The 15,811-nt window shown below is 34.4% G+C and overlaps 2 protein-coding genes across 2 annotated transcripts; both read right to left on the bottom strand.

Moving 5' to 3' along the window:
• Positions 1-2,840: 2,840 nt before the first annotated feature.
• Positions 2,841-7,923, bottom strand: LOC138313250 (uncharacterized). The gene is made up of 2 exons (XM_069253776.1): positions 7,475-7,923; positions 2,841-6,110 (listed from the first exon to the last, which is right to left on the bottom strand). Exons 1-2 carry the CDS (start codon positions 7,883-7,885, stop codon positions 5,433-5,435), a joined length of 1,089 nt encoding a protein of 362 aa, XP_069109877.1. The 5' UTR covers positions 7,886-7,923; the 3' UTR covers positions 2,841-5,432.
• Positions 7,924-10,168: 2,245 nt separating this feature from the next.
• Positions 10,169-14,564, bottom strand: LOC138313251 (uncharacterized). The gene has a single exon (XM_069253777.1). The coding sequence runs from the start codon at positions 14,423-14,425 to the stop codon at positions 12,845-12,847; it is 1,581 nt and encodes a 526-aa protein (XP_069109878.1). The 5' UTR covers positions 14,426-14,564; the 3' UTR covers positions 10,169-12,844.
• Between the last annotated feature and the right edge of the window lie 1,247 nt (positions 14,565-15,811).

The raw sequence follows: 15,811 nt of genomic DNA, 5'->3' as shown, positions 1-15,811 counted from the left end.
TACGAAAAAATATTTTGGGGCTTATAGTATACCTTGTATCTGAAACAATTGAAAAATGATTTTTTATCAAAACATGTTAACAAGTTAACAACAGTGAAATACTGATAAAGTAATAATATTGCAGGTAAATTTGTATACTTTGGAGAAATATGCTTAATTGAACTAAATATATTGTTGACGTAATTTTTGGGCATATGTTCCCAGGTGTGAGAAATGGCACAAGTGGATTTGAGTACGAATGACAGAATGATTTTATAAACTAAAACTACAATTAAAAAATGAACTTACAGCATCGAAGGTAAATCTTCTCACATAGCACTAAGTATATTTGAACTTCAAAAATGTCTTTAGCATCAAAGGCACATTTTATCAGCAGAGAGAAATATTAATAGTGATTGCGCACAACCATTGATAGAGTGAATGTATCTTAAAAGAATTAAAGTAATATAACAAAATAATGAACTGATATAAAATATTATAGGTAAATTTTGTCATATAGGAAAAAATATTCTTGAACTTATTCAAAGCATCTGTTTGGTATCAAGGGCACATGTTTCCACCAAGGTATAACTTTGACTGAAGTGACAATATCACAGGTTAATTTGTCCACATACAAGGAAATTTTCCTGAAGTTAAAAATCTAAAAGTACAATTAAACAATCAAATTCGTGGGATTTCCATATTTCGCTTTCAGGACATATTGTAGGTAAACATTATTGAGGTTAGGTTTAAACTTGGTTGAAACAGGAAAAAATAAATCAAAGGGCCATAACTCTGCTAAATAAGGTTTGTTACAAGTGGCGATCGAACTTGGCTGAGCCCTTAAGTCATTTAACTTAGTTACAAATTTTGAAGGAAGTTGGTTAATATTTATTTTAGTTATTGTAAGGAAGTGGCAGAAAATGACTTTTTTTTATTAAATCAAAGGGCCACAACTCTGCTAATTAAGATTTGCGAAAAGTGGCGATCAAATTTTGCTAAGCACTTATTAAAGGCATTTAAGTTTTTACAAAGTTTAACAATATTAGTTTAACATTTGTTAGTTATTACACAGATATTGCAGAAAAATATCATTTGTTTTATATTAAAGGACCAGACCTCTGATAAATAACATCCGTTGCAAGACTTGATCGAAAGTGTTACCAAGTTTGAAGAAAATAGTTAATATTTATTACAGTTATTGTACGGAAGTGGCAGAAACTGACTTTTTTATTTATACAAAGGGCCATAATTTCGCTAAGTAAGGTCCATTGAAATTTGCAATCTAACTTGGTAGAGTCCTTAAGGCATTTAACATTGCTACTACTAAGTTTGAAGAAAATCAGTTTACATTTGTTGCATTTATTGCAGGGAAATGGCAGAAAATGACTTTTTTAATAATTCAAAGGGCGATAACTCTGGTAAATAAGGTCAATGATCCATGAAATCGGTTTACATTTGTTACTGTTATTGCATGGAAATGAAGTGTTACAGACAGACGGACAAATTCAAATGAATATATCCTGTTTCGGGAAAGCGGGGGATAATAATGAACTACGAATATCACGGGTGAATTTTGTTACATAGAAGAGAGTATTCGTGAATTTCAACAAAGGCATATTTTCCCAGCTGAGAGAAATGTTACAAGAGATTGATGTTAAAAGAATTAAACTAAACTATAACAAAATAATAAACTAATATGAATGATATCATAGGTAAATTTTTCCATATTGAAAAATAATATTCGTGATCTTAAAAGCTTTGGCATCAAGAGCAAATTTCTACCCAGGAAAAAGTTTTCACTGAAGTGACAATATCACAGGTTATTTTCCAACATACAAGAAAATATTCTTAAGTTTAAAAACATCTAGTATCAAAGGCACATTTTCCCAGCGAGGAGAAATGAAGAAATGAATTTCTCTTAAAAGAAATAAACTAAAACTACAATTACGTAATGAACTAACAATATCAGAAGTAAATTTTCCTATCTACAAGAAAATATTCTTGAAGTTAATAAACATCTTTGGCATCAAAGGCACATTTTCCCAGCGGGGAGAAATGTGATTGCGTACAACCATTGACATAATGAATTTCTCTTAAAAGAAATAAACTAAAACTACAATTACGTAATGAACTAACAAAATCAGAAGTAAATTTTCCCATATACAAGAAAATATTCTTGAAGTTAATAAACATCTTTAGCATCAAAGGCACATTTTCCCAGCGGGGAGAAATGTGATTGCGTACAACCATTGACATAATGAATTTCTCTTAAAAGAAATAAACTAAAACTACAATTACGTAATGAACTAACAATATCAGAAGTAAATTTTCCCATATACAAGAAAATATTCTTGAAGTTAATAAACATCTTTAGCATCAAAGGCACATTTTCCCAGCGGGGAGAAATGTGATTGCGTACAACCATATCATTGACATAATGAATTTCTCTTAAAAGAAATAAACTAAAACTACAATTATGTAATGAACTAAAAATATCAGAAATAAATTTTCCCATATACGAGAAAATATTCTTGAAGTTAATAAACATCTTTAGCATCAAAGGCACATTTTCCCAGCGGGGAGAAATGTGATTGCGTACAACCATTGACATAATGAATTTCTCTTAAAAGAAATAAACTAAAACTACAATTACATTATTAACTAACAATATCAGAAGTAAATTTTGCCATATATAAGAAAATATTCCTGGACATATTGATCAAAGGCACATTTAATTTTCGCAGCTGGGAGAAATGTTACAACCATTGACGGAATGATTTTATCTTAAAAGATATGAACTAAACTACAACAAAACTATGAAGTAATATTGCGATAACAAGAGGTAAATTTTCACATATCAGAAAAAACAAGAGATCCCAGAGGGATCTTGGCGCCCACCAAAGAATGATCTATGTCTGACAACAGAAAGAGGGATCTTTTCCCTGCTTTTCAAACTTTTACTACATACTATATATGAACCTTGAGAAAGATCTTTTCAGTACTTTCTGAGATATGTAGCAGTAACAAACTTCAATTATCAAAATTCAAGATGGCTTCCTGTTGATCATCTTGCTGACCGATCTGTCCCAAAATGCAATATGCACAACTAGGGTCGTAGGAGAACCTACATATAAAATTTGAGAAAGATTCCTTCAGTACTTTCTGGGAAATAGTGTTAACAAACTTTAACTATCAAAATCCAAGATGGCCGCCAGTCGGCTATCTTGTTGACCGATCACTCCCAAAATGCAATATGCACAACTAGGGTTCAAGGGGAACATGCATATGAAATTTGAGAGAGATCCCTTCAGTACTTTCTGAGAAATAGCGGTAACAAACTTTAACTATCAAAATCCAAGATGGCTGCCAGTCGGCCATCTTGTTGACCGATCTGTCCCAAAATGCAATATGCACAACTAGGGCCCTAGGAGAACCAACATATGAAATTTGAGAAAGATCCCTTCATAACTTTCTGAGAAATAGCGGTAACAAACTTTAACTATCAAAATCCAAGATGGCCGCCAGTCGACCATTTTGTTGACCGATTGGTCCCAAAATGCAATATGCACAACTAGGGCCCTAGGAGAACCAACATATGAAATTTGAGAAAGATCCCTTCAAAACTTTCTGAGAAATAGCGGTAACAAACTTTAACTATCAAAATCCAAGATGGCCGCCAGTCGGCCATCTTGTTGACCGATTGGTCCCAAAATGCAATATGCACAACAAGGGCCCTAGGAGAACCAACATATGAAATTTGAGAAAGATCCCTTCAAAACTTTCTGAGAAATAGCGGTAACAAACTTTAACTATCAAAATCCAAGATGGCCGCCAGTCGGCCATCTTGTTGACCGATTGGTCCCAAAATGCAATATGCACAACTAGGGCCCTAGGGGAACCTACATGTGAAATTTGAGACAGATCCCTTCAGTACTTTCTGAGAAATAGCGGTAACAAACTTTAACTATCAAAATCCAAGATGGCCGCCAGTCGGCCATCTTGTTGACCGATTGGTCCCAAAATGCAATATGCACAACTAGGGCCCTAGGAGAACCAACATATGAAATTTGAGAAAGATCCCTTCAAAACTTTCTGAGAAATAGCGGTAACAAACTTTAACTATCAAAATCCAAGATGGTTGCCAGTCGGCCATCTTGTTGACCGATTGGTCCCAAAATGCAATATGCACAACTAGGGCCCTAGGGGAACCTACATGTGAAATTTGAGAAAGATCCCTTCAGTACTTTCTGAGAAATAGCGGTAACAAACTTTAACTATCAAAATCCAAGATGGCCGCCAGTCGGCCATCTTGTTGACCGATTGGTCCCAAAATGCAATATGCACAACTAGGGCCCTAGGGGAACCTACATGTGAAATTTGAGAAAGATCCCTTCAAAACTTTCTGAGAAATAGCGGTAACAAACTTTAACTATCAAAATCCAAGATGGCCGCCAGTCGGCCATCTTGTTGACCGATTGGTCCCAAAATGCAATATGCACAACTAGGGCCCTAGGGGAACCTACATGTGAAATTTGAGAAAGCTCCCTTCTGTACTTTCTGAGAAATAGCGGTAACAAGAATTGTTAACGGACGGACGGACGGACGGAAGGACGGACGGACGGACGGAAGGACGGACGGACGACGGACCACGGACGAAAGGCGATTTGAATAGCCCACCATCTGATGATGGTGGGCTAAAAAAACCTTGAACATATTCAAAGCATCTCTTTGGCATCAAGAGTACATTTTAGGATTTAAGTTTATTGAAGTGGCTGCACATAACCATTTACAGAATATATGTTAAAAGTAAAAAATAAAAACTAAAATGATATAAAAAACAAATATCAAAATATCACAGGTCTATCCTCTCATATACACAGACATTTGTACATATTTTTGTGCGAGTCTAGAGTCAATGAATTTGGAAATGCCTAAGCAGCAAAATTGTCAAGTGGGAAAGATAATATAAATGTTAAGATGCATTCATATTTCATTTTTTCTGCATTGACATCCATTCTGATGTGTAGTTCATCAAAGACAAGTTGCTGTTCATGTAATTATTATATTCTATTCAAAATTACTTTATTCCAATATTGACTTAGGAAAATTTATCACATGAATATGGGAATATTCAGTAGCAATTTGGAAATTTATGAGAATTTTTAGGGGGATGGATCCTGCATACATATTGGACCTTGGATTTTTTTTGTAGGAAAATATCTGCATATACGAGAAAATATCATGAACTTCAAAGCATATTTGACATCAAAGGCCTACTTTCCCAGCCAAGAGAAATGCTATATGGGACTATTGAATGTAAAAGGAACATTGATCATGCATAGACACAGTACAGCTCCATAAAGAAGAAATGTTTTTGATTTTAAAGTAAACGGTTGGTCAGTTGTGTCAAGGTAAGGTTGTGTGGCATAGCTATATAATTAGCTAACATGTCATATGTTCATTTTCTGGACAACATTGTCTTTTCCATAGGTGATGGACACTGAGTCCAGTTCCAAGAGGAACTCTTCTAATGAATTAGAATTGTTGAGGAGGTCTGTTCTGTCCATCTCTGTTAAAAATGCAGTCAAGACATTATTAAATATTGCCAATTTGTGTGTTTTGTCATCTGCTGTAGTTACATTCAATGTTCCACTCATGGATGTCTTCATGCTTGAAGCTTTCTGTTTCATGTTACAGAAGCAGCACCTAAAGAAGGTTGAGTTTTCATTGAACAGTTGATCCCCTACTTTCTTCTTGCACGACATGCACATTTTCGAAGGAGATATCATAACTTGTGAAATTTCCCCCTCAATTGTTAGGGAAACTGGGGTTAAGGTGATGTCAATGTTTACAACGTTTTGCAACTCATCGGGCACTTCTTTTAATTCTTCAATGGTGGTGGCCAGAGTTGTGGTCAGGGTTTTGGTGCTATTGAAGTTTCTGGTTGTCAGATTAGTAAGTTTGTAACTATTGTTTTCCAATAATTTATGAATCAGGTTGTTCCACACAGTGAGATTGATGAAGCCTGTGTTATCAGCAATGATAATGTCTTGCTTTGTCATCTGTGCACCGCGTACCTCTTGTTTCGTAGGTTCACCCACAGAAGCAACTTTTGCTACAACAGCAACCTGTGAATCAGAATGATGTGTATAATTATTAGAGTTAAATGGAGTTTGATATAAATATGTAGATATTGAGAATTGTTTTCAATTGAATGTAATATAATATTCAGTACTGAGTATGATATGATAGCTGGAAGGTCAGTGTTCAATGTACGATTATTTTTCGTGGGTCCTTTTCAATGGTTTTTGTGAAAACAATGGGTCCCATATATATATATATATATAGTGTTATAGATACCCATTCCCAGAAATTTCATGGGTCCTTTTAAAATTCTGTGAGTCCAGGACTCGGGATGCGCACGTAGATTTATCACTGAAGGTGTTTTATTTAACAGGAGGCCAACTGCCAAATTGTGAATAAATTCATATATATTTACACCAGCAATGTTAGGGGTATCGACAAGACACTTTTGATCATGTGGTGTCTAACTTCTAGCAATCGAGACAAGATTCACTTGGCGCAGAAATGGGCTGGATATAAATTCAAAATTTCATTGCTTTTAGGCCACACCAAATAAAATTTATCAGGAGTCCTGGTCTTAAAATGTCTTAAGTTGAGAAAAAGTAAAAAAAAAAACTTCATGTAAGTAACTTATAAAACATTTGTTAGTTATAAATGCGTTAGACAGGTTGGGGACACTCTTGTATATGGTCGTATGATTCTGTGAAATGAAAACGGTTGAAGTTGTTTTAAGCATGTTTATCAAAAAAGTGCATAATATTTTTTACAAGGCAACATCATAAATACATATTTTCCGCGTTATTATTCAAATGGAAATAAATGTCATTATCTAAATGTTTGTGGAAGTCACAAACAAAATCAGCTGTATTGCCTATTATGGGCTAAAAATAGAACACATGTAAAATTCAATCAACCGTGACATTTGTACAAAATTTCCTTAATGGCTATACACCTTAGTAAATGGAAAGCACCTATATTGTCACTTGTTTGACAAGGTGAAATAATAGAATTTAATGGTTCAGACAACGAAAATCATAGTCTTCAATCGGTAATGATTCCTACTCACGAATGAAGACTTTTTTATGTTTTATTAAACAATAAAAACTACAATATGGCTATCTAAAAATTATGACGTCCTTTTTTGATACAAATTTTCAAAACAAATTCACCATATGCGTTAGATTCATTTTCATTTCACAAAATCCTGCATTTGCGCAACAAATTTATCCTTCAAATACAGGACTATTGTGCATAATTGGACACCAGATTTACTTAAGTTACCCAGGTTTTGACAGAGTTTGTCATCCGAGTTCTAGCACTAGATTTTGTGTCCCTTGTTTGACAAAAAGCATTAGTAATTAACATTCATTAAGGATCGGTGGCAAGTCTATGTATGCGTAAGAGTTACCTTATTGTATTCTGGAATCTGATCGACGATCGTTTTAATCAACATCGGTGTGGTTCCCGTAGTTTCTGTCTTCATGGCAAGGTGGTCGAAGTCTAATTTGCGTATTTTCAATTCAAGTGTTGAAGACTGATTTATTACAACATCAGATTTGGTCGCATCCGAGCGGCTAGGTGATTGCTTGATGTTTGATAGCTTCAGAGGAGTTTTTGCTGTAGCTGCACCTTGTAACGTTCCATGTTTCGCAACATCAAAGCAAACCAGGCGTTGATACTGACGGTCAGCTGTCTGTATGGTTCCTTCAAAGTACGGATTGTTTGCCTTGCTTCTTTTAATAGGCGAAAGATTGTGTATATATCCCGTACATGAGCCCTGTGTGTCTTCGAGGTCGCTCAGTTTCCGTTTTGTTGCCATTTTCACAAGTGAATTTTCCCGAGTGTGAATTGTTCTGAATTTTTTTCTCGCGGGAAACGTGCAAAGAACCCGGATGATAACACGACCATTCGGAATACAGTTTCTGGTTTACTCGGAACTTCTCGGATTTAACTGTCGTACGTTATGTTCCGATTGTTTTTGCTTTGCCAGTAAGTCGAGAGAGCAGGAAAGTTAGTATGCAGGAAACTTAATGTAACAGAGTCATTAAGCATCTTTAATTTTTGGATGTTAGTAAGCTTACACCTACAGTTGTGGTTCAATTATTGCGCTCTTATTATGATCTTTGCGATCGATCACTTTTTGTGTAAAGCGAAAGCACAGGAGGTTGACGTTTTGTCAATGATAATATTACTATAAGCTTATACTGAATAAAGGGGTATTATTTTATATATTTATACTATATATGACAGAAAGTCAAGATTCTGGGATTTACGAAGCTCAACCAAGCAAATAGGTAAATTTGCTGAAATTTCACATATGCATGTAGGTGTTTAGAACGAATGTGGTGTTACAAATTCATCCATGTTGATGATTAGCCTATATTGTGTGGATTGGCAGCGGCGTGCATAGGTTAGATTTTGAAAAAAAGTAATGTTATATACAGTGATTGTGAAGGTGCAGGTTATTATTTTTTTTTAAGTTTATAGGTATAAGATAAAAATATGGTAGAGTTTAGGGAGTGAGGTTTAGGTCTCCAATCCTGTTTTTGGGATATGAAATTACTGGAACTCCCTACCATCTTCAGTAGCAAGTATAACAGACTTGAAGTCCTTCAGACTGCCCTTGCCAATTATTACCACCCATAACAGAAGAAGTTTTTATCATATATATATATATATATATATATAAAATCATGTAACCAATTGCAATATTAAATTTCATGCCACCTCGCAGAGTCAAATGTACTCAACTCTTGGGTCTGACTCTAAAATTGGAAGAAGAAGAAATTCCAAAACACTGGCAAGGGTCAGGGTTTGGCATACAAGACATCCGACCACTATGTGTGTATATATATATAATGGCGGAAAGTAAGCGAGTTTGAACATTTCACATACATTTCACTACAGTGGACTTTCCTGGCATATCATAGTAAAACCAACCAGTCAAATTTGTATTAGAACTGATTTTTTCCAATATATATTCAAATTTTAATATACTCTGAGAGTGAATTGTCCTTTTAATTGTGTGTGGGGAAAATGAATGTTTGAATATGTTTTTGGTTGCAGCTATGTGTCTAAATGTGAATGGGTGTGATTGTCTGGTTCTGTATTCTGTAAGATGAAGAATTTGACTTGCCACATATTGTAGATGATTTGCAGCTAGTAGATGTTAAGCAAGATGTTTGGGTTTTCTAAGTTAAACGTACTATTAACAGCCAGGGTCATGTAAGGACAAGCAAGGTTTGTTGGTGAAAGGAAATTAGAGGATCATGAGAAAAACGACCGATCAGCAGTCATTACCTGGTAACTGCTCCACATGGGATTGAAAACTGCATCCTAGAGTTGGAGGGCTCGTGGTAATATCCACACATTGGGCCCTAGGGGAATGTACATGTGAAATTTGAGGATTCCTTCAGTACTTTCTGAGAAATAGCAATAACAAATTTCAGCTATCAAAATCCAAGATTATCTTCAAGGTAGCAAACACATACACTATGGAGTGTGTTTTGAAATTTGTATCAAGTTCCCATGTGTGCTTTATAAAGTGAACTTTAAAAGCGCTGAAAGGCCCAGTACGTTTCCGAAACGGCTTTTAATTTTTGAAATGGGAATACAAAATGAGATCAATAATTTTGTAGAGTAGCAAAAGTTATTCACTTATCGTTAATAGTACACTTATGATCGCCCTGTCAACAATATAATTCAAATAAATTAAATGTTAATGTTCATAACGCAGGTTGTCTTAATTTTCCTGCCGTTGTTCTAAATAGTGCATGTTAGTTGAATATTACTGCGCCAGATGGCAAAACGGCGAAATGAATCTCCACACTTATCATATATTACGCAGGGAATCTTGCATATGTTTTGTGTTGATACCTCATATTAGGCTATCGATATGGATTTTCTTATGTTATTAATGTTTTAAGAAAACCTTTATATTTTTCTCAGAAAAGGAAGTGTGCCTTTAATTTGCTTAATTCTTATGATGTGCACTATCACAAAACACAAGAATAACATGCTTTATCAGAAATTACATTTATTATATGAAGTTGATGAGAAACACAGATATACAAGTGTATCTGTGTTTCATTTGGACATTTAAATATTCAAATATAAGAATAGGATATGAGGCAATTACAAGCATAAATATATGCATATATTAAAATAAACACAAATAAATACAAATAATCGTCCTTGAGTGTACATATTACGTATGTAGAAAATTGGCCCATGTTAATGAAGTTGTTTATTCATCTGAAAGTTGATATTTAAACATTTTCAATGGCGAAGATATCAAAGTACCATGACAATTTGAAATAAGGCATCTGCCATCAGGTACTTGTGCTAAGCTGGACTATCTTATGTGAAATATCTTTTTTGAAGTGAAAAATTGCGTTTCATGGGTGAACACATTCGCAGTGATCAGTTTTATGTTATATGTAACATGATCTTGACATACATTTAAAGAAAGTGACATAGCAGTGACGTTCAGCTTTTCTAAAGCTATAATTTTGTTCAAACTAAGGTTCTTGGTATTGTCTTATTTCTTAAGAAAAGAAGTTTACAAGTATTTTCATACCATGCCAGGGACTTCATTTTCTTGAATACTTACCAGCAGAATAACTTAAAACCAAGTTTTTTAAATCTTTGGTCAAGCTGCTATATTTTCACTGTTCATAAAATAGTTTTAGATTGTATTGCGTGAAGCAAAAATGTTATTTTTCTTTAAAAAGCAATTTCAAGCCATATGTTTCTATAACATGCAATATCAGATATATTTTAATATCAACAGATAAATTGATGTCAAGATACAAAGTAATTAAAATTGAAATGTTTAGCAGAGAAAAAATTAACAAGGTACATTTAGTAAGAAAATTGCTTTTTTTATCCAAATACATGTATCTCTAAAATCATGATTGATGACATAGAGGTATAGTCTTGAGCTAAAAGAGTATCATCTATTTACATGTAAACTTCACAAACTTGTTCAAGGTCAAATTATGTCCTCAATATTTTAATATTTTGAAACTTTATCCACAATGGACAAGTAAAAATAACAATAGTGAGTGAACTAAATAATTATTGTAGATATAAACTTTATATGCGACTTTGTTCAAAACATTAAAGGAATAACCTCATTTTATGATGAAGTCTTAGAATAGTACTTATGTAGCATTTCAAGCAGAATGGTGATATACAAAGAAAACAAACGTGTGTATTATATAGATTAATATGTCCATCAGTGACATGCAAATCAGACTTTACTATTATATTGATTAATATATCAATCATTGACATAATAATCAGACTTTTGTATTATAAAGATTAATATATGTATCATTCAATCATTATTTTGGCAGCATTAGAGTATAATTACACATGTATTGTAGTTTAAAACCATGCCATGGGTAGTGCATGTGCCCATCATTATACATTATTATACACACACACCCACATACACATATTAATGTGACAACGTCAAAGCCTTATCAGGAATACATATGGCACAAGTTATGGCACTTAACAAAATATATAAAGTTGAATTTTGTATTTCAGATAATGACATTAAGTACATACTATATTGTATTACGAAACCATACATAATAATCTGACTATATATTCTATAACTACATTTCTGTAAAATCATAAGGGGTCAAAGAAGTAATTTATGTTATATGTTCCTAAAGAAACAGATGTAGTACACACTTTATAGTAGTGAATAACATATAAAATTACATTGTAACAAACAGTACTTGATGAACATGAAATGAAATACAGTATTTCACTAAATAAATACTCCTATTATGTTCACAAATCAAGATGTTGTAGGAAAATTCCTCAAATCAGATGATTTCTGAGTTTACTGATAATCTACTCAAAAATATCACAACACAATTATCTTCTTTGCAATGCAATGTCACATCTGTCTTGTCAACTTGCTGGCGTCATATTATATCAAAGAGTAGTTCATTGTGTTATATTCCAAGTCATATTATTACAACACTTAACTGCACCTTTCATAATTAAAAAATATGAAGAAGTTTTATAACCAATTATTGTGACAACATTGTTCACCAAATTAAAGGCACAATTCAGTGGCGCTAATTGTGTTACATAATCACAAAGCAAAATATGGCATAAATGAATTGTTCTGTATTCCTTATAAAATATAAATAAAAAAAAAACATTGACCAATTCAGTGTCATTGTTAAGTATTATAATTAATACTGATGAAATTCCAAATGGTATAGCAATTAAACAATTACTACATCCACACATGACCCAATGTTACCTAAGTGAAACAAATCAAATAGATAACTACCGAGTAGTTGATGAAATAGTTTTTTAGAAAGGAGGCTTTACCTAATAAGGTAAACATACTTTTTATGAGCGATTCGAGTAGTTCTAGACTGCAACAGTGGGCTTATCTAGCATATTTAAGAAGAACAGATATATGAGCAAATTTTAATGTTCCTTAAACTGAATTGTCCCTTTAAGTCTCTGATATAAAATATAAACACATCAATAAAGCATATTAAATCAGTTGTGGTGATGGGCAAGGGGGTTAACTACAGTGAATTTTAGTAAAAAAAAATAAAAAATAAAAATCAAATATGTAGTTGAAGGGCAGGATGTTATTTGAAGACCCTTTCGTCCTAGTGGCAGAAATTGTTGACACAGCTTTATCCTACCCTCACCTCCCACCCTCTGCCACTAGGCTCAGATTCGTTTTGTTCCTGGTTTCATTCTGAAACTATTTTTCGGATATTGTGATTGATCAAAGCGCACAATAGACAAGTTTGTGATCAGTCCAACAACATTCAATGTAGCTTGACTCAAGGTTTGATACATTAGTAAATATGAGATCAAGTGTGGAGTTGTTGTCTGTTGTTGCAGAGTGTATAATCTGTCTACAATGAAATGTTTCATTCATCCAGTTTTCAAAATCATTATTTTCCGATATATTGATATTGAAATCACCAAGAACGACATAAGGTTTGTCAAAATCTAAAACAGAAAACACATGCGCTTGTATTTCGGATTTAAGCTTTGAATATGGACATTTGGGTGATTTATAAACTGCTATGACTTGTAAACTCTGTGTGTTTTTTGCAACTTTTGCTGAAAGGCATTCAAAGTCAAAAGAAGAGAATGACTGTACATCATGTAATTGTATGTTATTTCCTGAGTACATGACTAGCCCGTGATGAGGAGTGGTCGTATGTTTTTGGTCATTTCTTTCTATATTGAATGCCTCAAGTGACAAGCTAGCATCAGATATAGATGGTTTCAATTTTGTTTTTGCACACAAAATAACATCATGATTTATGATGTTTGGGTCATTTTGCATATCTCTATGATGCAGAACTAATGACCTTACATTCAGAAAAGCTACTTTGAGTTTCTGTGGTGGAAGATGATAAGGAGGTGTGTAACATAACTGTAACTTTGCATCTTTGTACATCCGTGTCATCTCATCTCTGACAGCAGGATCGACGGACATTTTCTCGACATTGAGATTCAGTATGTGCAAATCAGACAATTTTCTGACTCTGCTAAAGGCAACATAATGCATGTGTGATTGTTTTCTGGAACTGGTCATGTCAAATACAACATTTTGCAATGTGCAACCTTGAGATTTGTGAATTGTTTTTGCAGCAGCTGGTCTTAAAGGAAACTGAATGCGGATGTATGTTTTCTTGTTATATAAAAATGTTTGTTGTGTATCAAAAATAGGGGTCCAGCTATATAATACGTCAGCTGTTTGCAAATGCTTATATGTCCTTCTTGTTTCTACACCAGTTTTGTCATCTTCGAACTGCACCCAAACAACGCTAGGTCTATCAGTGTTGGCCTGTTTGTATTCAATGTGCTTTACAACACAGCATGCTCCATTGACAAGTCCATCTTCTATGTTCAAGTTTGCAGTTACTTCATAAACCATACCTACTGCAACTGGTACAATTGTCATCAATCCTGCTGTTTTGCTAACATCACAAGGAAGCGCCTGGACAAGTCTTTCTTTGACAGATTTTGAAAAGTCACCATTGACTGTATCGAGGGAAGGTATTTGTACTTTAACACCAGCAGATCTATCAAACATGTCAGTGTTGAAATTGTCAACTTGTTTATTAGTTGTGTACAGGTGGGGAGCATTCTGTGGATAGTGTTTATCCTCCGGTGTCAACATTCTTGATTTCAGTGTTGCAATGTCTCCATCTGACAATTTATCTGACTCCATAGTCCGCATTCTGTTGAGAAGTTCTGCAAAATCTTTGTCGTCCTTTTGTCGCATGATTTCTGTCAATTCATGAACTGTAAACAACGACTTCCAGATGTTTGTAGCGAGAGGTCCCATATTTGCATGTAGGTCTTGGAATATCCATCTGTCCTAGACTGGTTTTAACTGATACATATCACCAATGAGGATAACACTTACACCTCCAAAAAGCTGCAGAGAATTTCCTTTGATTCTTTGCAAACATTGATTCAGTATAGAAAGCATCTTGTTTCCAACCATGGATACTTCATCAATGATGACAACAGAGAGGTTTCTGTATTTAACCCGGAGTGTGTTTAATGTATCGGAATCTACTGTATATGTATCAAAACTGCGGTTTGGAAGTATTTTGAAAGCAGCGTGGATTGTGGTACCATTGATATTGTGAGCTGCCTTGCCAGTTGGTGCACAAAGAAGAACGTTACAATTATCTGGATTTTCACCTTCTCCTGAACAAAGGAATCGTCTTAAGGCTTGTTCAAGGGCTTTAATAACAACAGATTTTCCTACTCCTGCTCCGCCAGTCAAAAATGCATACAATGGTTCATCTTTTGTCTTGATCCAGTGTAGTGCATGAGTGAAAAATTCTCTTTGTTCTCTGTTCAATCTTCTGACAAGATTTAGGAATTCAGTATTGGAAAGGAATGAAGATGTTTGTTCACGCAAACCACCAGTCTGCACTGGTACACCTAGATCTATGCCAATGTCATAGTGTTCATGAACAGCAGCTTGGGTTTTGTAATATATGAACTGGTTACTGTTTGTAGTTCCAGATTCCTTATCTTCCTCATTGATTTGTTGTGCCTGAGGTGCCAGTTTATCAAATTGTTCTGACATATCTTCTTCAGCACGCAATAAAGCATCATCAAGTTCTTGAACATGGTGCTCATATTCAGAACATTTCAAGTCGACAATTCCCTTCACCTGATGATAGTGATCTTCGAAGGTTTCATGTCTTCCAAGTAAATCAACGTTTTCATGTCTCCAGGGAAGAAACAGCAGTAATTTCTCACGAAAATGGTTTTCACTATCTGTTTTGATATTATACCTCACGTATCGAATGACCTTTTTGTTTTTTCTTTGTTTAATGATAATCCCATTAGTCAGTTCAATTCTTGTCCAGTTTTCCGTTGGTGTTTCTGTGTCGTCATCATCACTATCAGTGAGTTGCACATTTTCGTCATCATTGACTTCATCATCACCTCTTTTCTGCTTTGGGTATTTTATATCTAGTTTAGACACGTAGTCCGCTAAGCACATGTTTTGCAGTTGTTTTGGTCGCTTTGAATATCGCTTGACAACATTGTCTGCTTCAATGTCTGTGGAGTCAGGTGGCAACTCTTCCAATGCATCTTTGTTGTTTGAGCAAATAGGTTCTATCGTTGGATTCAGATGTGTTGATGAAAACAACATCTCTGGAGGCTTTGGTTAGAGGAAGTTGTAATACAAGATATGCTGCCTCTT

Source organism: Argopecten irradians, unplaced genomic scaffold (genome assembly GCF_041381155.1).
Source record: "Argopecten irradians isolate NY unplaced genomic scaffold, Ai_NY scaffold_0620, whole genome shotgun sequence".
Taxonomy (NCBI): domain Eukaryota; kingdom Metazoa; phylum Mollusca; class Bivalvia; order Pectinida; family Pectinidae; genus Argopecten; species Argopecten irradians.
This window is presented reverse-complemented; position numbering and strand designations above follow the sequence as displayed.

Excerpts from the sequence above, each read along its gene's own strand:
- LOC138313250 (XM_069253776.1), bottom strand. The coding sequence starts at position 7,885 with ATGGCAACAAAACGGAAACTGAGCGACCTCGAAGACACACAGGGCTCA. Across the intron at positions 6,111-7,474 it reads AGATTCCAGAATACAATAAG|GTTGCTGTTGTAGCAAAAGT; the intron begins GTAACTCTTACG and ends TCTGATTCACAG.
- LOC138313251 (XM_069253777.1), bottom strand. The coding sequence starts at position 14,425 with ATGGGACCTCTCGCTACAAACATCTGGAAGTCGTTGTTTACAGTTCAT.